This window comes from Mesoplodon bidens, assembly GCF_964165515.1.
Source record: "Mesoplodon bidens genome assembly, chromosome: 3".
Classification (NCBI taxonomy): Eukaryota; Metazoa; Chordata; class Mammalia; order Artiodactyla; family Ziphiidae; genus Mesoplodon; species Mesoplodon bidens.
This window is the reverse complement of record NC_138178.1, coordinates 656,259-681,267: the sequence shown is the minus strand read 5'-3', so window position 1 is coordinate 681,267 and position 25,009 is coordinate 656,259. Positions and strand designations below refer to the sequence as shown.

At 40.2% G+C, this 25,009-nt stretch overlaps 1 protein-coding gene across 5 annotated transcripts in view; it reads left to right on the top strand.

Moving 5' to 3' along the window:
* The window catches only part of ODAD2 (outer dynein arm docking complex subunit 2), a 248,108-nt gene that overhangs the window by 46,511 nt on the left and 176,588 nt on the right, over positions 1–25,009 (top strand). Inside the window, exons 1-4 of one of the 5 annotated variants that reach the window (XM_081226943.1) lie at positions 14,646–14,680; positions 18,437–18,699; positions 20,113–20,262; positions 23,246–23,403. In XM_081226943.1, coding sequence (XP_081083069.1) covers positions 18,476–18,699; positions 20,113–20,262; positions 23,246–23,403 — 532 coding nt within the window. In that variant the 5' untranslated portion in view covers positions 14,646–14,680; positions 18,437–18,475. The other 4 variants (XM_081226942.1, XM_081226944.1, XM_081226945.1 and 1 more) reach the window with 4 other exon arrangements.

Sequence of the window (25,009 nt, the reverse complement as noted above, 5' to 3'; positions counted from 1 at the left end):
ATGACTATTGTACATGAATCTCCAACCCTTTTTTAAAAGATTGAGGAGGCAATCAGATTAAATTTTCTCAACAGTAAAATATACAATCACTACCCACTGGTAGGCTCTTTTGCCTCAATTCAAATACCCACTCACTTCAACTAAAGCACTCACTTTAGGTAATGACCAGAAACAGGAAATGAAAAAATACAGATTCTAAAAGTAGTCACAAAGAGCACTCTAATATTCATGGTGTAAAATTTGAGAATACCAAAGAATGGATGGAGGGGACTCTCACCATGTACACTGTTTACAACAATTATTCACTGCATATCTTTGCCCCAAGAACAGTATCTATTATGAAAGCATTTCAATTCTAATTTATAGTAGTTCATATTTACATTGTAAGAGTTATTCCTGGATCATATGTTTAAAAGAAAGATGTTAAAATTTGTAAGGTTCAGAGACTATCTACAAATAAGAAAATGACTCAGAAAAAATTATAAAAATGGGCAAAATAAATGAACAGCAATCATACAGAAGAGAAAAGCAAATGGTCAGGGCTTCCCTGGTGGCGCAGTGGTTGGGAGTCCGCCTGCTGATGCAGGGGACGCAGGTTCGTGCCCCGGTCTGGGAAGATCCCACGTGCCACGGGGCGGCTGGGCCCGTGAGCCATGGCCGCTGAGCCGGCGCGTCCGGAGCCTGTGCTCTGCAACGGGAGAGGCCACAACAGTGAAAGGCCCGCGTGCCGCAAAAAAAAAAAAAAAAAAAAAGTGGTCAATAGAAGTAAGCAAAATTATGTTCAGCCTCATTAGTAGTAAGATATCAGCAGATTAAAACAATAATATTCTCTCATCAGATCAGCAAAATTTAAAGATTGATAACATCTAGTATTGTCAGGGGCACGGGTATATATTGGTGGGCTGTAAATTGATAGAATCTTTCTGGAAGGTCATGGGTAGTATGTATGAAACATTTTTAAAATACACATTTTCTTTGCCATAGCAGTCCAACTTTCTGGAATGAATATATATACATATGATGTATATATTATATATATTTGAAATGAATACATTCAATATATATTATTGAATAATAAGTGAACATATATGATTAGAGGATAAACATATATATAAAATTAGAGATGATTATGCAAGCATGTAAAGCTATGTATATAAAGATACACATTTTCAGTGATATCTACTTAAAAGTCAACAGTTGAAGGATTAAATAAATTATAATATAGCCTTATTATAGAATGCTATACAACATTAAAAATAGTGAGTAGGTGAATTTGTATAGAATGACAGACATTGCATGATTTACTGTTAAATGAAAAATTACAGATCAAATATATAAGATGATACCAGTAGTTTAAAGTAGTCTTAAACATATAGTACCCTAGGTATCCGGCAGAAGCAAAGGTCAATCTTCTCTGGTGGAAGCTTTTTTTCCCAGTTCCCAAAGAATTCCTTGAAAAACAAATTTCCAAGGGAAATGAGCAGCTCACAGCAAAAAACCATTCAACACACAGGGAAACAAGGTACCATGATTGTGAAGCAGCAAGAATACAAGACTTCAGATATTGTTATTATAAGAATATTAAATAATTATGTTCAGCATGTATAAAGAAATAAAAGTTTGAAAATCTGTACAGAGAATAAACTATATAAAATGACCAAATTAGAGCAAGAACCAAATAGAGCACCTGGAAATGAAAAACCTAATAACTGAAATGAACAAAATAAACCCTCAATGGACGGGCTTAACAGTAGATTAGACACAGCTGAGGAGAGAGTGCTCTCAGAGATAAATAGTCATGAGGAAATTATCCAGAAGGTTGCACAGAAATGACATGCAATATATGGAAGAATAGGTAAAACAATTTGTGGATAGAGTACATATGTGCCTAATTGGAGCTTCAGGAAGAAAAGAGAGAAGGGGAGCAGAGGTATTATGTGAGACTAAAGTTGCTGAGAATTTTCCAGAACTGTTGAAAAGCGTCTTCTGTCAGATTCAAGGGCACAGAGAAAATCAGGCAGATAAATACGAAGGAAACCCACAACTAGAAAATTCATAGTGAAAGTGTAGAGCCCCAAAGAAAAGAGCAGATCTTTAAAGAAGTAACAAACAGCGGCTTTCCTGATGGCAAAACGGAAGCCAGGAGACTGTGAAGTGATACATTCAATGTACAAAGGGAAAACTACTTTTAACCTAGACCTCTATTCTTAGAAAAAAGTATCTTTTCTGCATGAAGCCAAACTGATGATATTCTCAGGCCATCAAAAACTGAGGGATATTTGCCATTAGTAGACCTTCACTAAGGGAAAATCTAAAGAGCGTAAAAGAGAGAGAAGGAAAGTGATCTCATATTCAAAGTCTGAGATACAGGGACTTACCTGGTGGTCCAGTGGGTAAGACGCTGAGCTCCCAGTGCAGGGGGCCCAGGTTCGATCTCTGGTCAGGGAACTAGATCCTACCTGCTGCAACTAAGAGTTTGCATGCCGCAACTAAAAACAGATCCCACGTGCCACAACGAAGATCCAGCACAACAGGTAAATAAATAAATATATATTAAATAAAAAAACAAACCCAAAGTCTGAGATACAAACACATATGGAGAAAGATGTTCACTAATATCTATGACAGAGTAATAGGATTTGGATTTAGGCTCCTGCCTGAAATACCACCGACAACAATAAAATAAAGAGGTAGGAGTGAAGGATTAAAAGGGGCCTGAGAAACCTTTTGGAGGTGACGATATATTCATTCTCCTGGCTGTAGTGATTGTTTCACGTACGTTGAAACTTTTCAAACTGTACACTTTTAATATGTACAGTTTATTGTATGTCAATCATACCTCAATGATTCTATTTTTAAAAGAAATGGAAAGCAGAGAAATTGGTAAATATATGCACAGAAACAAACAATATGAAATGATGACTGTATAAAGCAGCAATATCACAGTTTTAAGGGGTTAAAAGAATTTAAACTCATGAGCACAACAGCATGTTATCCCAGAAGGGACACAACTCTGACAGGGATGAGGGCTCAGCAGGTGGACAAAGACATTGATCAACTTGAGACTTTGATAAGTTAATGATGCCTGTTATTTTTGGGGAACAGTATCAGAGTGCACAACTTCCAAATAATAGTAGATAAAACAGAGTTAGAAAAAAAATTAATCAATTCAAATAGAAGGAAACAGAGGAGAGAAAAAGAATCATAGGAAAGATGGGACAAATGGAAAGCACAAAATAAGATTTCACATAATGTAAATAAATTAAATGCCTTCATCCAATGCAAAGATTGTCAGACTATATTTTTATTTTTTTACTTTATTTTATTAAAATTTTTTTTATTTTATATTGGTGTATAGTTGATTAACAATGTTGTGTTAGTTTCAGGTGTACAGCAAAGTGATTCAGTTATACATATACATATATCTATTCTTTTTCAAATTCTTTTCCCGTTTAGGTTATTACAGATTATTGAGTAGGGTTCTGCGTGCTATACAGTACATCCTTGGTGGTTATCTATTTTAAATATAGCAGTGTGTACATGTCAATCCCAAAAACTGTCAGATGTATTTTTTAAAAATCAACTATATTCTGTTACAATGAACATATCTAAAATGTTAGTTTCCAGAAAAGTTGAAAGTAAAAGGATGGAAAAGATATCCCAGGAAAACACCAAACAGAAAGTTGGTGTACCTCTATTAAAATCATAAAAAATATACTTTCAGGCATAAATCATTACTAGAGAAAAACAGGTTAACTTTATAATGATAAAAGGGTCGGATCCTTAGAAAAGATAACAAGAGACTTCCCTGGTGGTTCCGTGGTTAATACTCCGTGCTTCTAGTGCAGGGGGTGCAGGTTCTATCCCTGGTCAAGGAACTAAGATCCCACATGCCACTTGGTGCAGCATGGCCAAAAAAAAAAAAATTTTAATTTCTTTGTACCTATTACGATAGCTTCAAAATGTACAAAGCAAAAATGTTCCAGGTGATTAATTTTGGCCATTGAGATATAAGTAGAATTGTGGTATGGCAGTTTCCTTCAAAGTAAGCCAGTACATGACCTTTGCCCCTTTTCATGCTTTCCAACCTCCTGTTGGCAGGAATGTGGTCCTGATGTCTGGAGATAGAGCAGACCATGGAAATGGGGGTCCTGCCCAGGGGAGGAGCAGCCTGGGTCCCTTAGGACTTTGCGGAGCTGAACTACTGCTGCAGACTCTTGTTGTAATAAACTTCTGTCCTCCGTAAGCCACTGTTTTTGGAGTCTGTTTCTCACACCAGAACCTAATCTTAACTAATACAAAGTGAGTTTACAGAAACTAAGGAAGTAGACAATTTTGCAAAGGAGGGAGAAAAATCATCATGGCTTTCCTAATCCCAAAGAGCTCCTGTGATGTTACCATAACACTTAGGTAATCAATAAGACAGAAGAAAAAATAGTTTCCTCAAATGACAGCTGGCAATATATTGCATATGGTTTATTAATCTGCGCTTCTGCCTCCTTCAGCTGATTTGCCAGTTAGGAAGGAAACAGAAGATTAATCGGGTTCATTTAGACTTTTTTTTTTTTTTTTTAACCTTAAGAACTTAAAGTTCATGGAAATTGCAAAATGGCCCATTTGTGCTTAAAATCCTCTATAGGAAATTTAATTGAGTAAATGCAATATCTCTCAGAGAGAATGCACACATTCTAATTTCTGTTCTGTGATACCTGATTACAATCTGTTTGCGATCCCTAGAGACTAGTTTTGTTCCTGCTGCTATTGCTGCTGCTGTTGTTTTCTAATCCAGTGACAAAACCCAGAGCAGAATTGCTCAAGCCCAAACACTTGCCAGGTAATATTACAGGGATGAGAATATGAATCACCGAGAAAGTCAAAGGAAGATTTCAATATGGAAAACCAATGCCAGCGACCTCAATAAATGCTCTTCGGGACCCCAACTCTGATAGGTAATAAGTTCTGGCACATTGTGATTGGTGCAAATCCACACTGGAATGTATTGGAAGGTGTGACCTAAGACCGCAAAGGGCAGAGGAATATGGGGCACGAGACACTCCATCAATGAACCAATGAGTGGTTTCCAAACTGGGAACACGTGGACTCTTGCCAAAGGGTCTGTGGGTGTAGATGCTTTATAGGAAATCAATTTCCAGATTCCAAATTGTTTCTGAAATTTATGTATCTAAAAACGTTCCTATGCACTAAGCCTCAGCCCGGTTTTCTCATCCTACCTTTTTACAATCATCCTTCTTCCACTTTACAAGACTCCGAGATATACTCCAGTCACCAAAGAAGACAAATCATCTCACCGTAAAACCCTAATTTATTTATTTTCTTACAAAAATCACACTGAACAGTAGAACTAATTTTCATTGCAAATAATGGTATCCATCATTCCATTATTCAAAAAGGATAACGCTCTTGGCTTCTATATCTTTAATAATATTACAGAGTTGAACGGCAAAAGACGACTAGCCACCCAAACAATGCTTCTTTTCTCAAAATAAGTAATATCCTCCTTAAGCCATGTTCTCATTTGGTAGAGACACATGATTTACTAGGCATCTGGAAGCCATTCTTTTAAGACGTCTTCACTGTTTCCTTTGGTGTTTTTGGGAGACATCACCCGGATATTATTAATCCTCAGTTTGTTTTTCCAAAATATCAAGTCTCACATTAAATCCTTTATTCTCCATGAGGATTTCTGGAGTAATCACTTCTTGGCTAGACTACACATTTTCTATATCAAATAACTTTCCCTGCATTCCAGTGTATTTGCCCTGAGTTTCTACTTTTAAAAAAATCCAGAACAGGGACCAAGTGCTACTTGACATAAAATGGGGTTAAACATTTTTTTATGGTATTCTGTCTTCTTACTTAGATAAAAGAGAGAGTTTAGAACCAAAAAGAGAGACTTTGAATAAAATAATTTATAAAAAGATTTTTTAAAGACTCAGAATAATTGCATAAAAATAAAGAAGCAAATCAGAACACTTAACTAGGCTATTCATCCTAGATATTCTTTTTTTTTTTTAACTTACGATTACAATGTGTTTAAATTATTTGCAAACAACCTTAGATATTCCTGCTAGAGGATAGAGAATATGATAAGGTGCCAGAACCACCATGATAATGCACTGGGAATGAAGACCACAATTAGAACCCACCTGATGAATGATACATGCAGAAGGGTGCTTCAGTAGATTATTAGTTCCAGTGATTTCTTCACTCTGTTGAAGTGGTGTCAGATTATCCACACCCTTGCCATGATTTCATGGTGGGCAAAATAACAGCTCCCAACCTTTGGCTTTGCGTTTGGCCATGTGACTTTTTGGATCCATGGGATGTCAGTTGACATGATGCAGTCAGAGGCTTGGAATGTCCATGAAAGTGACTCACCACAACAAGTACATCCCACAGGTAGCCACTGCCCCTGAGCCTGAGTTCAGAATAAGGCCTGGAACCAAGCCCAGAAGCAGAGCCTGAAGCACAGCACTTAACGCAGGGCTCGCCTCGGTGAGCCAGGCTACAAGAACTGCAACCGACCTGAAGGTCTGTGAGTACAGAGCCATGCGTACCACTGAGTTAGGGGCTCTGTGTCTTGCAGCATTCTTGCAGCACTGGCTACTTGTCACAGAAGCTTTGCCCTCTCCAATATCTGAGTTCATCAGGACTGGGTCTCTTAAGTCTGTGTATGATTAGCCAGGCCTGGATGATGGAGCACAGCCTTTCCACAAGGTGGTTGGCCCTGGTTTTTCTTGAGCAGTTGATTGGATCCTGTTTTTTTTTTTTTTCTTTTCTTAAAAATCACAGTGATGGGCAAGACTCTTACTTGTCTTTGGTATGGCTCAACATTTCCAAATTTCTAAATGACATGCTTAAACTGCTATGGCTTGGTTTTTCTTTTTAGAGTTTATTGTTGACTCTTTATTCTGGAAGTAGAGGGTATAATTCTGTGGCCACCACTCCTGCCCCATGCTACCCATACACGTCCCCTCTTCCAACACCTGTCTATTTGACTGGAAGAACTGTCAGATGTCAGCACCTGTAGATCTTTGCATTCATGCTGGTCAGTGTCAGATCTTCTGCCTGAAGATGGAAGTCGGGTTGCCAGTGCGAGGAAGGGTCCAGGAGAAGGGGCGGCGGGGATGGTCAGCATTCCGGGAGCCCATATTTACTTAGTTCCATGATTTCCGTACAGTGTTTTCAGCTGCTCCTGGCGCCCTGATAAACCTCTCTGTCGGGGAAAAGGTTTATAAGTCCAGCTCCTCCTTGAACAAGGCTTTCAGGCTCTTTTTCTGTTTTCGGTCTACTCTTCACCTTTAGAGATGCCTCCAAGTTCTGAGTCTTTCCAGGGTCTATTTTTCTGCAAATGTTTTATTTTTATTGGCTTTGATCCCTTCAAGCTTTTAGGTTTCAGCTTTCTCCTCTCGGCTAAGCCATTTCAACCCTTCTGTTTTCTATTACCCACATTTTGTTGACGTGTTTCACCCATTTCATCTTCCCTCCCATTCTCTTTCCCCACTGTCATTTTAGTGATGTAGCATACAGGTTTAATTAGGCCAGTTTTTATCATTTCTATAGGTGTGGCTCAAACTGATAAGAGAATGTACCTCTATGGGTTTATTTTTTAGTTTTTCATTTATACAGAAATGAAGCACACAACATGCCTGCCTTAGTCCTCCCCAAATTCAGTTTGAGATTCTGTCATTTTGATTATCTTCTCACTCAGATTTTCCAATCAAAAGGCCAGTCAATTGTACTACATGTATATACGAGAAAAAGATCCATGAAAACACTTCTGTGTTTCCTTCAAGTCAAAATGTTTAAGGCAATCCTACACCACTTTTACTTTAGAATCAAAATCATTTTGATTAATGCATATGAAATGACCTTTGATGTTTGATATATGGCCTAATTTTGAATAATCTGTATATATATAAATTACTCATATGTTCTATGTCTGTTGTTTCTTACACAGTCCTAATCATTTACTATAGGAACACAGGCTCATTGTAACACATCAGAAGATAAGGAGGTATATAAATAAAAACACTAATAATTCTTCCCCATCCATTCACTTTCTAAGGCAGTGTATATTCTTGATTTGCTCTGAAATCATCCACAATTTGTACATATATCTAAGAAATAATGTGTTAAAGTTGTTTCACTAATTCAGAACATTGGGATTCAAGATACAGTAGACAGTTTATTCCAGAGTAAGGCACTAGGCTGAGATATAAAATTGTAAAGGTTATAACTGGAAAGTCAATTTCCTGACTCACCCATATTGAAGTTATAGAAGGGAAATGAGTGGATTTCCAGGGAAGAGCTTTTTGGAGAGAGCTGTGCTAGCCATCTTTTTTCTACTCACCTGCCCCCCAACCTCAGTTCAGAAGGAAGAAGAAGGACTTTAAGGAGACTACTCAGAAAGCTTAATATGTGTCCTTTATCCTGTGCAGTTGTGAATGGGGGAGGAGATGGTGGGCGAGCCTGGGGGGTGAGAGACAGAGTAGAGTGGCTCTGGCAGCAAAGTGGAGGAAAGCATCTATTGCGATAGGACTGACCTGTGCCATAGAGTTTGCTGAGCAAATGATGTGTGAGTGCTTTCCATGGGCCAGATTTTGGCTGTGGGTGAAAAATACACTGGGGGTTGGAGGAGGTGGGATGGCAGCTATAAGACCTTAGCAGAAAGTAAATGTATGAACTGTACATTCCCAAGAATGTAGTCAGAAGGAAGAAGGCTGTTTTGGGATGGAGCAAAATATAGTGGGAAGGGCACCAACACTGCAAGATTTTTGAAATTCTAAGAAAAAACATTCACAAGAGAATGAGCCAGATTAGGCTTAATGCAACAAATGCAAAGGTAGTTTATGACAGGGCAGACAATTTAGAAGATTTCTTGTCCTTTTACTTCTTCTTTCACTCTCCTTTCTCACCAAAAGGGCTAGACTGAGACTACAGAAAGGAAATAGTGAAGACAAAGTCCAAACAAGAAGCTGACCAAGCTTATTCTATGAGGCCAGTATCATCCTGATACCAAAACCAGACAATGGTATCACAAAAAAAGAAATTACAGGCCAATATAGGTGAATAGGTGCAAAAATCCTCAGCAAAGTATTAGCAAACCAAACTCAACAATACATTAAAAAGATCATACACCATCATCAAGTGGGATTTATCCCAAGGATGCAAGCATGGTTCAATATCTGCAAATCTATGAATGTGATACACCATATTAACAATTTGAAGAATAAATCATATGATCATCTCAATAGATGCAGAAAAAGCTTTCAGCATCCATTTATGATTAAAACTCTCCAGAAAGTGGGTATAGAGGGAACATATCTCAACATAACAAAGGCTGTACATGCCAAGCCCATTGCTAACATCATACTCAATGGTGAAAAGCTGAAAGCATTTCCTCTAAGATCAGGAACAAGCCAAGGTTGCCTACTCTCACCACTTTTATTCAACATAGTATTGGAAGTCCTAGCCATGGCAATCAGAGAAGAAAAAGAAATAAAAGGAATACAAATTGGAAAGCAAGAAGTAAAACTGTCACTGTTTGCAGATGACATAATACTATACATAGAAAATCCTAAAGACAGCAACAAAAAACTACTAGAACTCATCGACAAATTCGGTAAAGTTTCAGGATATAAAATTAATATACAGAAATCTGTTGCATTTCTATACACTAATGACAAACTATCAGAAAGAAAAACTAAGAAAACAATCTCAGTTACCATCACATCAAAAAGAATAAGATACCTAGGAATAAACCTACCTGCAGAGGTAAAAGACTTGTACACAAAAAACTATAAAATGCTGATGAAAGAAATTGAAGATGACCCAAACAGATGGAAAGATATACTGTGTACATGAACTGGAAGAAGTAATATTGTTAAAATGACCATACTATCCAAGGAAATCTACAGATTCAATGCAATCCCTATCAAAATATCAATGGCATTTTTCACAGAACTAGAACAAATAATTCTAAAATCTGTATGGAAACAAAAGATCCTGAATAGCCAAAACAATCTTGAGAAAGAAGAACAAAGCTGGAGGTATCACACTCCTTGATTTCAAACTATACTACAAAGAAAGCTACAGTAATCAAAACAATGTGGTACTGGCACAAAAACAGACACGGATCAATGGAACAGAATAGAGAATCCAGAAATGAACCCACACTTACCTGGGCAATTAATCTATGATGAAGGAGGCAAGGATATACAATGAGGAAAAGACAGTCTCTTCAGTAAGTGGTGCTGGGAAAACTGGACTATACTCTCACACAAAAATTCAAACTGAATTAAAGATTTAAATGTTAAGACCTGAAACCATAAATCTTCTAGAAGAAAACATAGGCAGTTTCTAGAAGAAAACTTTGACATCAGTCTGCAAAATTGTTTTGAATCTGTCTCCTCAGGCAAGGGACACAAAAGCAAAATTAAACAAATGGGACTACATTGAACTAAAAAGCTTTTGCACAGTAAAGGAAACTATCAACAACATGAAAAGGCCACCTACTGAATGGGAGGAGATATTTGCAAATGATATATCTGATAAGTTAATATCCAAAATATGCAAAGAACTCATACAACTCGACATCAAAAAAAAAACAACCTAGTGAAAAGATGAGCAGAGGATTTGAATAGACATTTTTCCAGAGAAGGCATACATACGGCCAACAGGCACCTGAAAAGATGCTCGACATGACTAATCATCAGGAAAATGCAAATCAAGTCCACAATGAGATACCACTTCACACCTGTCAGAAGGTCTATTACCAAAAAGACAACAAGTGTGGTGAAGATGTGGGGAAAAGGGAACCCTTGTGCACTGTTGGTGGGAATGTAAATTGGTGCAGCCACTGCGGAGAACAGTATGGAGGCTCCTTAAAAAAGTAAAAATAGACTTAGACGATCCAGCAGTTCCACTCCTAGATATTTATCTGAAGAAAACAAAAACAATATGCATGCCTGTGTTCACTGTAGAATGATCAACAATAGCCAAGATATGGAAGCAGCCTAAATGCCCATCAATAGGTGAATGGATAAAGAAGATGTATATATACCACACACACAATAGAATATTACTCAGCCATAAAAAAAATGAAATCTTGCCATTTGCAGCAACATGGATGGACCTAGAGGGAATTATGCTGAGTGAAATAAGTCAGAGAAAGACAAATACTTATGATTTCACTTATATGTGGACTCTAAAAAACAAAACAAATGGAAAAACATAACACAACAGAGAGTTATAGATACAGAGAACAAACAGGTGGTTGCCAGAGGGGAGCAGGGTGAGAGGAGGACAGAAATAGGTGAGGGAGATTCAGAGGCACAGAATTCCAGATGCATGACTCTTTGTCATGACTTCAAGGCCCTGCCTTCTGCGATCCTGCCCACCTCACCATTCTCTTCTCTCTCTCTGCTTCCTATGCTCCCCGTCGCTGGCCTGCCTTCTATTCCAGGGATTTTCCATAGAGTTGAATGGACTCTTTTTTTTGCCAGCACTCGAATTGGAAAACCCAGTTCTAACAACAGAGTGCCTAGCACACACCGGTATCCAAAAAAGCACTTATCAAATAAATGAATATCTAGGAAGTTAGAATCTAAAAAGAAAAAGCCATTTCATTTCTGCCCGTGGTCTTGGTCCATAGTAGATCACTGAGAAGGCCGCTGAGGCTGAACTTCTTTGATTGTCTCGATCTGTAAGGAAAGGTTGGACCTGGGGAATTTGGCTGTTAGGACTTCATCAGACCTCGTGCAAATTTTCCTATCACCAGAATTCTGTTGAAATCTGAAAAATTCCATTAAGAGGCAATCTGGTCCCATAATGAGACTTAACTCCATGATTGCACAATACAGTGATTGTACTTTCCTGGTTTATGATGTTCCACTGTCAGTCCTTTCCTGATTGAGGAGGTATTGGACACTCAGACCAACCTTGCCTGTCACCTTCTTCTGGTTATGGCCTGTAAATACTCCTGTTGGCTGCCTCACACCCCTGGGCCTCACTCTAGTACCGATGAATGGGCCCCTGAAACCCACTGAGCCCCCCGTTTACAGAATGTTATGTTTGCTATTGTGTCCCCCACTCCCATTCGTATGTTGAAGTCCCAGTTCCTCAGAATGAAACCTTGGAGGAGAAAGGGTCTTACAGAGGTAATGCAAATTAAAATGAGCTAATGAGGATAGGCCCTAGTCCAATATAACGGTTGTCTTTAGAAAAGGGGGACATTTACACACAGAGACAGATATATGGGGAGGACATCCCAGGACCATGAAGGTGGCCATCACAAGCCAAGAGAGGCCTGGAACAGATCCTTCCCTCACAGCCCCAGAAGGAACGGACGCTGCTGACACCTTGATTTTGGACTCCTAGCTTCTAGAGCTGTGAGACGGTATACTTCTATTGTTAGGCAACCATAGCAAATACTGCCACAGCATCCGTGCCTCCTCCACTGTGCCCCAGGAGCGCTGAGCTGCCCTGAGCCAGGGTGGCTGGTCTCACAGAGAGCACATTCAGCTGACAGAAAGCGGTGGGGGGAGTCAGACATGTTCAAGCTTGTCTCAGCTGCCCGTGGCAGACCTTCTCTAAAGTCCCACTGGACGGAACTGGGTCATGTTCTAGCTGCAGGCAGTGCGGGGAGAGACCTCTGCCTCAGCAAACGGCTGGGTGGTCTCTGTGTTGAAGGTTCTTTCCTGTAACACAGCCACTCAGAATCATCAAACTGGTTCATCAGTTGTGTCCAGGGAGATGTGGGCCTCACCTTTCTGGCACCTGGTCAACAAAGAATGTCAGGTGGCAAGCCATCTTTGACCAGATAATTCCTCAATTGTGCTCCTTCCGTGGGTCAGTGTCTCTTCTAGCTCTTAGGGGTACAGACTTGAAGGAGACAGAAAAGGTCCCTATTTCATGGTGCTCACTGCAGTGGTAGGGGACAGGCAAAGAGACAAAGACTAGTTAAGTCCTCCCAGGAGGCTTCTTTTGGTGGGGTGATCAGCACTCTGAGAAGTGGTCAGTTAAACTGAGAGCTGAGGGACAGCCACGTCAGTGCTTCCACATGGCAAGAAAAAACTGGAAGAAGCCAGCTGGGAATTCTACAAATTTAAATATTATTAGAAGCTTTTTTTCTTGGAAAATCTCAAGGTTAATAAATTCCAGTAAGTTCCAATTTTGCAATCAGATTAAGCAATGGGAGATTCTGCCCCTTGGCATGAATTTGGCACATGAGGACACAAATGCTCAGATCTTGGTTGGTGCTGGCTTTTCCCTCCTTTGCAAACCAAGGTCAGTTGTCCAGAACTTTGTAGATCTCTGGCCAGTTTCTACATAGGGCCCTCAGTAACGCTCTCTCAATATTATACAGCTGATTAAAATGCACAAGTGAAATAAATTACCCAAAGAAGTTTCCCTCCTTCCGGGACCACTCCAGAATGCCTCTGAAAGGTGGACCCTCACCAGCTTGTTTACCTTCACCAGTTTGTGATGTGCATCAACTCTACAGCTAGGATGCTGTGACTGTCTTCGAGTGTAATCTCTCTACTTTTTTTTTTTGTTTTTTTGAATGGGCCCTTATACCTATTGGCACGTAATCTTCCTTTCTGGTGTTCGCAACTCTAGGCTTCTCTGGAGGTAGAGTCCCCTTCGGGCAAAACGACTCCACTCCTAACAACTTTCACACTCTCAAGAAGAGAAGAAAACCCCAAACAAATCGATCTTGTTTCTTTATGTGTCTGCAGAAAGGCTCTGTTTTTGAGCAGGGACAGCCTACTACCCTGACATGTGACACCTAACATCCTCACACATCTGCCTCCCTGGCTTTAAGGAAAAACAATCCAGTTCTAGTTCCTAAACACTCTCCCCCCTGGGTTGTCCAGCACTGTCCCCAAACACTCCAACCCCCAAGACAGTACACTGCTCATTCCCTCTTTTTTCTCAACCAAATATTTTCTTTTTTCCCATTCCCTCATTCCCCTCTGGCTTTTCAAGGTTGGTCTCTTGTTGGTACAGTGTCTGCTGGTGGGATCAAGGTCATCTTAACCCACAAACGTAAAAAAAGGCATTTAAAAGCACGGGCAAGTGTTCTCACTTCATTCCAGTTCTCTGAACTATATCCAAGGGCAGTTTCTGCTTTTCCAGTGAGTGTTCGAAAATTCTAGCTTATTTGCCTTCTGGAGAGAAAAATGTGCACCTCAAATATCCTGTGAGAGGCCTTGTGCTATTTTTGAGAACCCAGTGAAGCTTTCAGGTACACAGAAGCCCTCCTGGAACGCTACAGGGCTCCTGTCTGGAAGCCTGTGGGGAAGCAAAACGGTGTTTCTAACGACTCTTTTCCATTTGCTATCGGTTCTACCATGAAGTATCTGCTAAAACCTCTCACTGTGCCTTAGGGAAGGTGAACGTTTCCTACCTGTGGCCTGAGCGGGGACTCACCCTCCAAGAGGGGGAGGGGAAGGAGGGGGAGGGAGGGGATGGAGGAGGAGGGGAGGAGGAGGACGGCGTGTTTCCAGGGAGGCGTGGGCGGGGGCGCGCGGGCCGGCTGGGGGCGGGACGCCGTGCGCGCGGCCCGGCGCCTTGTTTACCCGGCGTCCTAGCAACCGGCGGGCGCACGGGCGGAGCGTGGGGCGCGGTGCGGGCGCCGAGCCGGGCGCTGCAGGTCAGTGCGGCCCGGGGACGCCGGTGTCTTTGCCGCCGTCCGCGCGGGTGTGGAAACGGGAGTCGCGCTCGGGCCCCGCTTCTGGCCTTCTCCCCGGCTTCCCCTTCTCTCCTCGGGCCCCAGGTGCGCCCCCTCCCTTGCCTCTCCCGCGCCCGTCCGGCCCTGCCTCCCCGCGGACACCCTGCTCCTGCCCGGGCCTCCCGCTCCGCCGCCGTCGCCGCGGCCCGCGCGCCCGCCCGGGCCGCACCCTCGTCTCCCGTCCCCTGTCCCTTCCCCCTCCGCCTTTGCAGCTCTGCCTCCGTCCCGGCGCCGTGCTCGCTGCCGCCCTCCCGCCTCCCCTCCCCGCTCAGCCCGGGAAGCCAACCTCCCGCACCGGCGCGTTCCGCCCGTCAGGGGGCCGCTTGCTGCCGTCGCCGCGTGTCTTCACGTGGGCTGAGTTTGCCTGGATTCAAGGTTCGGTTCCGGGCAGTTCGGAAACTGATTTTTATGTAGGTCTCACCGCCTAGCTTCCTCGTTCTCGGGATGCCAGTGTAGGCACTGTCTCCTAACCCGCTTCACCAGCCACGGTTCTGGGTCTTAGGGTGGACGTTTTTATTCCTGTAGTCTCGTAAAGAATTTGGTTTTGCTTCTGCTCAGGTGTTACAGAAATTATTCACGAATGGGTTTCATTTTATTAATGATCCTGGAGGCTTGCAACGGACCCTTAAAAAAGAAAAACAAATTGTATCCATTGGATGAGTAGAGAACATGAGTGTAAAGTGATTCTTAATTTATGGCAACAAACACATGCACTAAACCTTTTTTTCCCTGTAATTGTTAAACTTTAAAATCTTCAGTTAATTCAAAGGTATGTACTATGTATGCACATGTGTTCATTGTAACCATGTTTCTCAGGCCCAAAGAACTGATGGATTGGCACTGGGTGGAAACGTCCCATCAGCCTGTCTTGATAAAAAATGTTAGTGTTTGAATTTTCACCCGAGTTATACTGACCATTTTGGAACATCACTGGAATTAGTGGAGTAAATGCTGTAGCTTTGGTCCTCTTGGTAAATTAAGAGGCCATTAGAAATTTCTCATACTTAAGAAGAAAAAAAATACAAGACTACTTATTTTTTCTTTTAAAAACTCAGTCAGTTGGGCCTCCGAAGTCTTTTTGTTGTTGTTGTTAAAGACCTTTTATACATGGTGTTCTCTTCTTTGGGATTTTGTTCCACTTTTTATTTTTGGAATAATATTCAAATAATATTGTACTTGCCTTCTGGATGCTCATAGGCCCCCAAAGATTTTCTTAGGCCTTCTTAAATCAAGCCTGTCCATCGCTGCAGATCCTGGTTTATTATACTCAGAAAAACAATTTGAATAGAGTCAAATATGTTACACACATTCCTAGAAAAATGTATCATGATGAAAAGACTTTTTGCCTGTCGTAGCTCCTTTGTAAGTGTCTTCCAGGAAGTTACTCTATGGCATGTTGACTGCCACAGCCTTGCGTAATTTCACATTTTTCTTTTAAAAGGTGCAAGAAGGAAATGATGCATACAATACAGCTTTATAAACCAAAACAAGTTTGTACTTAAGATTAAAAACAAATAGAACTGTCCTCCTGAGCCTTTCCATATAAGATAAATCTATTTGCATTTATTCTCGTAATACTGGGAAACTCAGCAGTATCACACATAAACATCAGTACCTGCTTATGTGTTCAGAATCTAGCAGTAGAAACAAAACACTGAAATACTAAAATGACTGCACACAACAAATTCGTACATTTTTTGGTGTACATTTTATTTCACTAGCACTTTTTCAGACATATATATGTACATATGTATGTGTATGTATAAGTTGTTCTCAACCTTATCTGATCCAATACTTGCTTTTTATAACAAATAGTTTGTAATGCCCACTTTGCTCTTCTGAAATCAAAATCATAGTTTTAAATCTCAATGGTGCTCTAAATATAAAATAAAGGAAGATAATTGTAATAAAGTATCAGCATGTAAATGCTCAAGTATATATATATATATATATATATATATATATATATATATCTTCAGAATATATAATGAAGTAATCAGTTGTTCTAGCCTTACACAGAATTACTGTGTATGCAGTAGCTCCAAATACAGACGTGTCACTGAAACTTAAATTGTGTGACTAACATTTCAGTCAATGACATGATTTTACCAACTGCTGACCTCTTGGTAAAGTTCTGTGTAAAATGAAGTATATACAACTGTCCTTTGATTTATATAATAGTTTCAGTTCTGGAAAATTCAGTGCATATTAAAACTGTGAAAAAATCCTTCATGATTATTTGTAAAATAGTGATAGGTTGTAGGCTCAGGTATTAATTATCTGAAGTGTTTACGTACTAGATGCTGGAGATCGCAGCATAATTCTTCCTTCTGGGCTGTCCTGCACATTGCAGGACATCTGGCATTCTTGGTCCTCGTGACTAAATGCTAACAATGTTCCATTCTTATCATTTTGATAATGAAACATCTGGACAGTGCTTCTCCTCTGCTTCTCAGCGGCCAGCACTGCCCATTTGAGCACCTCTGATCTAGATGTCCCTGTTACTGTATTTCAGGATTTAGTACAGGATGGAAAGTAAAATCTCCAAATCATTTCTGTAGAATATTGGTACTGAGCTTTTGTAATAATGATGGGTCGAGGGGGAAGCTAATTACATTCTTTATTTAACTTTTTTAACCATTCTCTAATATTCCAGAAGAAAGGTTTTAATGATCAGTGTTATTACAAATGAGAAAATAAACAAGTATAGATTATTTGGAAAAAAAAGTCTTAAATGTCCATTATGTATTAATGTCAGAACTTATTTATTAGCTTGGCTCTTATTTAAGTTTACAGATAATATTATCTTTTCAAAGATCTTCTTTTAAAGGCTAATTTCTATTTAGCTAAAGTAAAATTTATTTCAATTTCTGTTTTACATTTTAATGCTAGACTCTTGGTAATTTAGATAAACAGGGTAAAGAGATTCTCATTTGTTCTCACATTTGCTCTTAAGAAAGTTATGAATTATAATAAAATATTCTGGGCAGGATATATGGGCAGGGAGTATGGAATTTGAACTGCTCAAATATTTTGATTAATAGGGTCAATATGTACTTTACCAATTTTCAGAAAAAAATTAAAATTCTGTGTCACTTAATGTTTTTATTCTGTTTCTTATGAATTCAGAAGGCACTTGGGGGACATCCAGAGCTCTCGGGATCATTTTCATCAGCCATCATTGCACTGATGCAGATGTACGATGATGACAAAGAATAACAGAAGTCAGTTTAATAGCATAATTCTAAACAATGTGTGACCCAGATCAAAAGAGCATCGCTCCCTTCACCTCTGGCCCCAGCAGAGCTGCAAACCAAAGGCCTTGATGCCAACCTCCTCCAATTCTTTTTGTTCCGCTCTTGGACTTTCCTGTTTCCAATTTCTGCCCAGCTATTTGAATTCTCTCTCTTAGGCCCAGGAAAATGAGAAAGAAGTTACTCATTCCAGGGCAGGCAGATATTGGAAAATCCTTACGTCCTCGTCAGTTTCACTTAGTGCTGGTTCAGGGAAAGTTAACTATTTTATTGAATTGAAGAGCAACTGGATAATTTTAAAAATCCACCTCTAAGATGAATAAGCAGAATGCGGGGTGGATAAGTGCTAGCTTAAAATCTTGAAAGTGAGAAATGTTCTGGGGGAAAGGTGGGTGCTATTGTCTCTCTCTCTGCCTTGACGCAGTGTGCGCGCTGAGCTCCGGTCTGAGCATCGTGGGATCCCATGGGCGCGGCACTGACAAGGTCCGCGCAGTGGACGGCTGCGGGGCACGGGGCTAGGGCCCTGGAAACTACCCCTCTCAATGAGGCGATACTGAAGGAAATTATTGCGTTTGTGGAGAGTTTTATCTATAAACATCCCCAAGAGGCAAACTATGTTTTTGTAGAACCACTGGAATGGAAAACCAATTTGGACCCCTCAGCCTTTGGATCAGGTTATGTTGTCAGGTAAGCCAGTGAATTGCTTCTAGAGTTTAATATCTTCAGTTGCACGTTTTTTATTGATTGGTTGTAGGTTTGGGGCAAGTCGCTTAACCTCTGTGAATCTCAGAAATCTCAGAAAACCGGAGACGCTCTGGTGAAATCTGAGGATATTTTGTTTGGCCAACACACTAATTTTTAAATTTGAATTTTCTTTCCATAGGGGATGTGTTCTCCAGGTCACCACACTCCCAACATTTGCTGTTGCCTTGTGACTGGCCTTTCCACTCCTATGAACTGCCAGATGCCACTAGGCATTGATTTTGTGATCTCAGATATAGACAAAATCCCTTCTGATATTTAAATCTGTAAAATCTGTGGGGTGGCAGAGGGAGAGTGGTACATTTTGCTTAATATAAGGGAGAAACTTCTTAACAATTAGCACTGTCCTCAAATGAGAACTTTCCAATCTGAGATTTAAAAAAAAAAATCCTACCTCCACCTCAAACAATGGGCTATCAGTTTATGTCTTTTGAACATAGCTAAATGTATATCTTATGTAAATTACATATGTTTTATATAACTATATTATACTTATATGAAATACTGATATATAAGTATAAATTACAATTGTAAATGATAAATTTATATAAATTCATATATACTTTTTTTTTGGTCATCCTCAGTTTATGTGTCACTCCAGGCATTCTGATCCTCTTTTCTGTATCTCTGTCCCTCTTTGGTTTTGCCTATGAACTTTTAAAGTCTGATCTTTTCAAAAACAGTTCTCTAACTAGCCAAAGTTTCCTATAGATGCCTTTTCCATTTTTTCCCTTTGGGATTATTTGTGAGAATAAACTCAGAATTTAATTTTTAGAACTGTAAAACCATTCTTGAACTGTATTTCAAAAGCTCTTTAGTTCTGGTATCATGATCTATTTTCTCTCTGAATTTTCTGAAATCTTTTTTCTTTAATCCTATTTTTAACGGTGCTTATGGTCACTTTCTCCCAAAGTGCTTCATTCCTCCCACCTAAGTTCAATGTAGCATCACACATTGTTTTTTCTAATTTTTGAAAGATGAACTCATCTGTAAAATCAATTAAAAACATGTGAACTACTTGGTGCAAAGATGGATTTAAAGCAAATGTCAGAAGAGATCAAGATTGTTGTTGTATCTCGCCTCTGTACTAATTTTGTGTACGAGTGCAGACGTGATCACATCTGTGCCCTAGTGAGGGGGGCTGACATACATATAATGTATCACTATTTCTCTATCCCTGTCCAGTTTTCTTTGCTTTATTTCTATTTTTGTATCTCTGCATACAGTCTCTAGATACAGTGTTCCCTCAAGCAGGATGTTTTGACATTTTGACACCATGTATATTTTGAACCAACTACCCCTTGATTGTCTTCCTTCTGTCAAATTTACCATACGCAGCTTTTCTGTGGGCCAACTTTTCTATCCGTCATTCTTGTTCCTGACCTGTGTTGATGATACCTTTGATGCTGGGAGGGATGAGAGGGGTGTGATAACAGGCGCCTGTTGCATAGGAAGGAAGCCATGCCTGTGTGTCTTGATGAAAACCAGGTAGGCACCGACTGCCCCGAAGAAGGCAAAGGATACAGCTGAGATTTTGGTAATAATGGAGAATACCAAATGCTTTCATATCCAGGTCTTGACCGTACCCCAAGGAACTGTCGGCAGCCCATAGCCACTTGGTGTCTGCTACGTCCAGCAACATGAGAAGTGAGGTGACCCAGGGGTGCCCTCGAAGGCAAGAGGAGTGTGTTGTGGACCAGCCCCACTGCCACACCCATCGCCCTTTGGTTCATGCACTCTGTGTGCTTAGCTGGTGGACCGTAGAACACATGTATTCGTTCATGTAAAGTGGGGGAAGCCGACTGTCAGGATTCATGTCTGTAAGTCCATGTGGACAGCCGAGTCATCATGAGGAGTTTAAGCCTAGAGGCTCTGGACGCATTGCTACCAAACAGTAATATCCTTGCATGGCTTAGAATAGGGGCAGATTCTTCTTGGGGATATACATTCTCTCAGCCCTCTTGTTCCAAAACAAGTCAGTTGTATCTATACTGGTACAATTTTTGTTGATCTCTGCAGATATTTTGGGGACTGTGTTTATACTTGTGGCCTCACTTCTCAGCGGATGTTGTGCATCTCCAAACGCGGTCTCTGTAGCCGTCGGCACAGTTGTGATCAGCCTTCTTCTGATTTAGGCTTGTCGCATATGACGTTGAAATCCACCCTTTAGTCACACAATGAGGAGGTTGTACGTCCCACCCACCACCTTCTTTCCTTTTGTGCAGATGGTTATTAATTGACTAGATAAACACAGGACTTTCCGCACGGCCTGCTTCACTCATTTCCTTTAGACTCGTTCCCGATGTGCAGCTGCTCATCCTGTAGTATCACCTCTCCACGTTCGATTTTGAGCGGAAAAGATCTCTACTTTCATTTGAATGGAAATCAGAGGTCTCTTATCACCATTTCCAATTGCTTTTGTTCTTCTCACACAGGATGAGATTAACAGTCTTCCTAAAACACCTCTGAAGGAAGCCCAAGTCACTGTAAATTAGGGACAAGTGACACCACTCAGTGGTGACACCATGTGTGAGGGGTGCACAGAACTGAGGTGCTTGAGTCTCTAGAATGTAGCTTGGGTGAGCGTTCAGAATTGCTTTGTGAAAATGTTACCTGTTCTCTCCTTTGGTAGAACTATGATTTTTGCATCATGTCTGCTTTAATATCGCTGTATGTCAGTTGTGAACTGCAGTCTGCTGTGTCTCAGTTACGTACTTGAGTCAGGACCAATTTATATGCCGGTTCGAGTTCTGTGTGGATGAGCCAACAGGGCGCCTGAGCGAGGGGTCCTCCTCTAGTGATGCACACCTCACACACAGTTCATACCTTTTTGGTCCTTGGTTTTCTGATCAGTATCACTAAGGCTGAATTACGTGATCTCCAGCCTTAAAATGGTATTGTTTTATGAGACAATAATTATCGTATTTTGGTAAAATTTCACAGTCACAGTATTAAGGTCAGTGGCCCCAAGTTCTGTCATTGAACTCTTTGTCATCCCTGAGCATTACTAAATAGTTTCTCACCTGTAGACTTATTTGTGGAGTAATTACTATGTTCTGGACATGGAACCTGACATTGGGGTTTAAATAAATCAGACCTTTTTTCCTGCCCTCTATAGCATAAGCTGAGTATTTTTAGCTCCCTCCTGCAGTTCCAGTTTAAAAGTCTCTTGATCAGGTCGGTGGATTTCATTTATTCTTTCTTTCATTCTTCTTAGCCTTATCAAGGTGGCTACAGCAGTTTTCTTCCAAAGAGCTCTTTCCTCAGGGCCGGCAGACCACGAGCCTGAAACGGGAGGCTGCTTTTCGACAATCCTCTCCATCACTGGCGTTTTAGTTCCTCCTGGTGTCTGTTCAGCTGCAGGCTTCCGCTGGCAGAAGCAATGAGAATGTCCTATGCCCTGCTGTTCTCCTGGTCTCCCCAAGAGTTTCACCTTCTCAAGTTCAGGAGCTTAGTCCTGTGGGCATTCAGTCTGCCTGTGACTTTGTCCTGTCCTCCTCCGCTCAGAACCAGCGGCCAGCCCCAGAGCAACCCTCTAAGAAAGCTCCTTGATCCTTAGGGCGTTCTTCCAAAAGCTTTATTCCTGGGAAGGTATACATTTTGTAAATGATGCACGTCCCTGGCAAGCCTAAAAACATTTTGCTCCTTCATTTATGAAATAGTAGTAGATTGTCTCGAGTGTCAACATTTCACAGCTATTTATCTGTGTTACAATTTAAAATATCAGGTCTTAAGATGTGGACAGTTTTGCCAGAGATATCAGTATGCAGTGAAAAGCTAGGCAGTTTAGGTAATGTTGTAAATGGTAGAAATCTAGAGATGTATCACTGCCATAAAAACATCTTAGTCTTTTAGAAATGCCAACCTAAAAAAGTTAAAATGGGCAGAAACACCAATCTAGGAGAGCTAATAATTTCTGATCAGGAAAAAGCCTTGTTAGAAAGATTGCTTGTTATCCTAAAGTAAACCAAATTGGAGGTTTGGAGTGGGAAAATAATCCATTGAGGGGATCTAGTTTGTCTTTTTTCATAGCTTTTTTGCTCATAAACAGAGTAGCCAAGAAAATTCCTAACCACTAATTACTGTGGTATAAAAATTTTATAAATTAAATAACATTAGAAATCCACAAAACATGAAAGGTTCTGTAGAACCAGTGATTTTTAAAAACATGTCCAATGCATTATTAGAAAAACAAAACCAAAAACTGTGACTGAGTTCACATAGGTAGTCAAGAAATTGTTTAAAAATTTTCTTCCTGGGTATATCACGTTGCTAATAAGTCTGGGGATTTAAGGGCCTGTGTGTGGATGAAAGTGGGAAAATAGATGAGCTTCTAACGAGGTATTTATATTCTCTGTGCTTTATCATGAGACATGGAAATAATTTGTTGAAATGTCTTAAATTTAACTTCTACTGGCATCCAGGTTAACCTTAAGCTTTCAAAAAAATTTTTTTTGTTTTCGTTTTTTAGTGAAACAACAGTCAAGTCAGAAGAAGCTGATAAAAATGGACAGCCTTTGCTATTTCTCTCTGTACCACAGATTAAAATTAGGAGCTTTGGGCAGCTGTCATGTGTGTTATATATTGCCAAAAATACAAAGCTGAAGGAAGCACAAGCATGTATTGAAGGTGATATTTACACTCTAGTCTGTGATTTGCACTTTCAGAAACTTAATCTTGGGGGCGGGGGAGGGAATCATTTCTTACAGTCTCTTGAAAAAAGTTCTCTAACCTAAAAGGTAAAAAGTACTATGTTCAACTTGATTTATTGATTTTAAAATGTCATGGATTGATTTTGGCTGAAATGTTATGCTCATATCGGATTTCTACTTTAAATGAAAAGCCTAATGCTTTACCATTAGTAAGCTTCGAGATTTCTAATTTTAGTGTGTGGTTTAAAGAGAGGCTTCTTAGCTCCTGGAGAGACCTGACGCCTTTAAGGTTCATGTTCGGGGAAAAAACAGATGTCCAGGGCCAGCACCAGAATCCACCCTCTCCTCTTGCATTCTGCTGTGATGGATGGTGATTTGTTTCCTTTAAAATGAATGTAGCCTCTTCCTTTAGCATACAGCCCATAATAATCTCACTTTCCTCTTGTCTCAGCCCTTTGCATTGTGGAAATACACAGCTTTCTGTGAATAGCTACATTCATTCAGTGGGAAGTATTTTTCCTCTTCACTAAAGTTATATAATGTTCTTATTGTCTAATCATCTAACATGCAAAAATGAATGTGATTGATCACCTGCCATAATTGGGCTGTAAGTATTTCTTACGAGTAGAAATACCTGACAATAGGTAATTATGTCATATATGTGTTCTGCTTCTTTGGAATCATGTGACCAGTGGGTCCCAGGCATAAGGTCCATCATCTGTCATCATTCTTTGCCACTGTCCGTGGCTGTGAGGTGGAAAGTTAGTCCTTTTTTTTTAAAGATGTGAACCTTAGAACAGCAGCTTCTTTTTACATCTTGACTGCTCTCCCTGTACATCAAAGTTACTTTTCTGAGAGGGCTGAACTCTTGAGAATAAAAGTGAATTTAAGAAGAGTCAATAGACGCACGGCTGTTCATTAAATTCAACTTAATATGTAAACTTAATACATAGAGTGTTGTACGCCCAATCTGGCTAAATATGTATCCTTTGCTGCATTTTGCCCTTTCTGTAAGAGTTCTAGGTACAGCTCTTAGTTTTTGGTCCAAATTGCGTGGTACCTGGCAATTTGGAAGTCAGCTTTGTGTCTTTCCCCAGAATTCACCTAGTATCTTCATAATCTTTAGAGACGACAGCTGTAAGGTGATGAGTGGAGATGTTCACTAAGTGCTTGGTTCCCAGGCCTCCTTCCTGGGCTCCCCCGAGACTTTCCTGCTGGTCGTTGGCTTCCTGGGGGAACGTTAGTGCCATCGCTGTGCTTCTCTTCCTTTCCATCAGGTCAAGCTTTCTGAATTAGTCCCACAGGCATCCCCCAACCCATGCAAATGCATATATATTTTCATCTGAGTTGAATTCCTCCTTTCTAAACACGGTTTTGCCCATTTCTCCCTCATTTTCAACCATATAGTTTTTTGGCCTTTATTAAATTCTGTTTTCAACATCTCTAGGTTCAACTTTCAGCCTTGATCACAAGTTGATATTTAAAATTTTCACTGTGATTCTGGCATGTATGTAAATACTGCTTAGATTTGTTTTCCCAACGAATGTCAAAAGACATTGAAAATATAAGCAGTTCAAACAGGT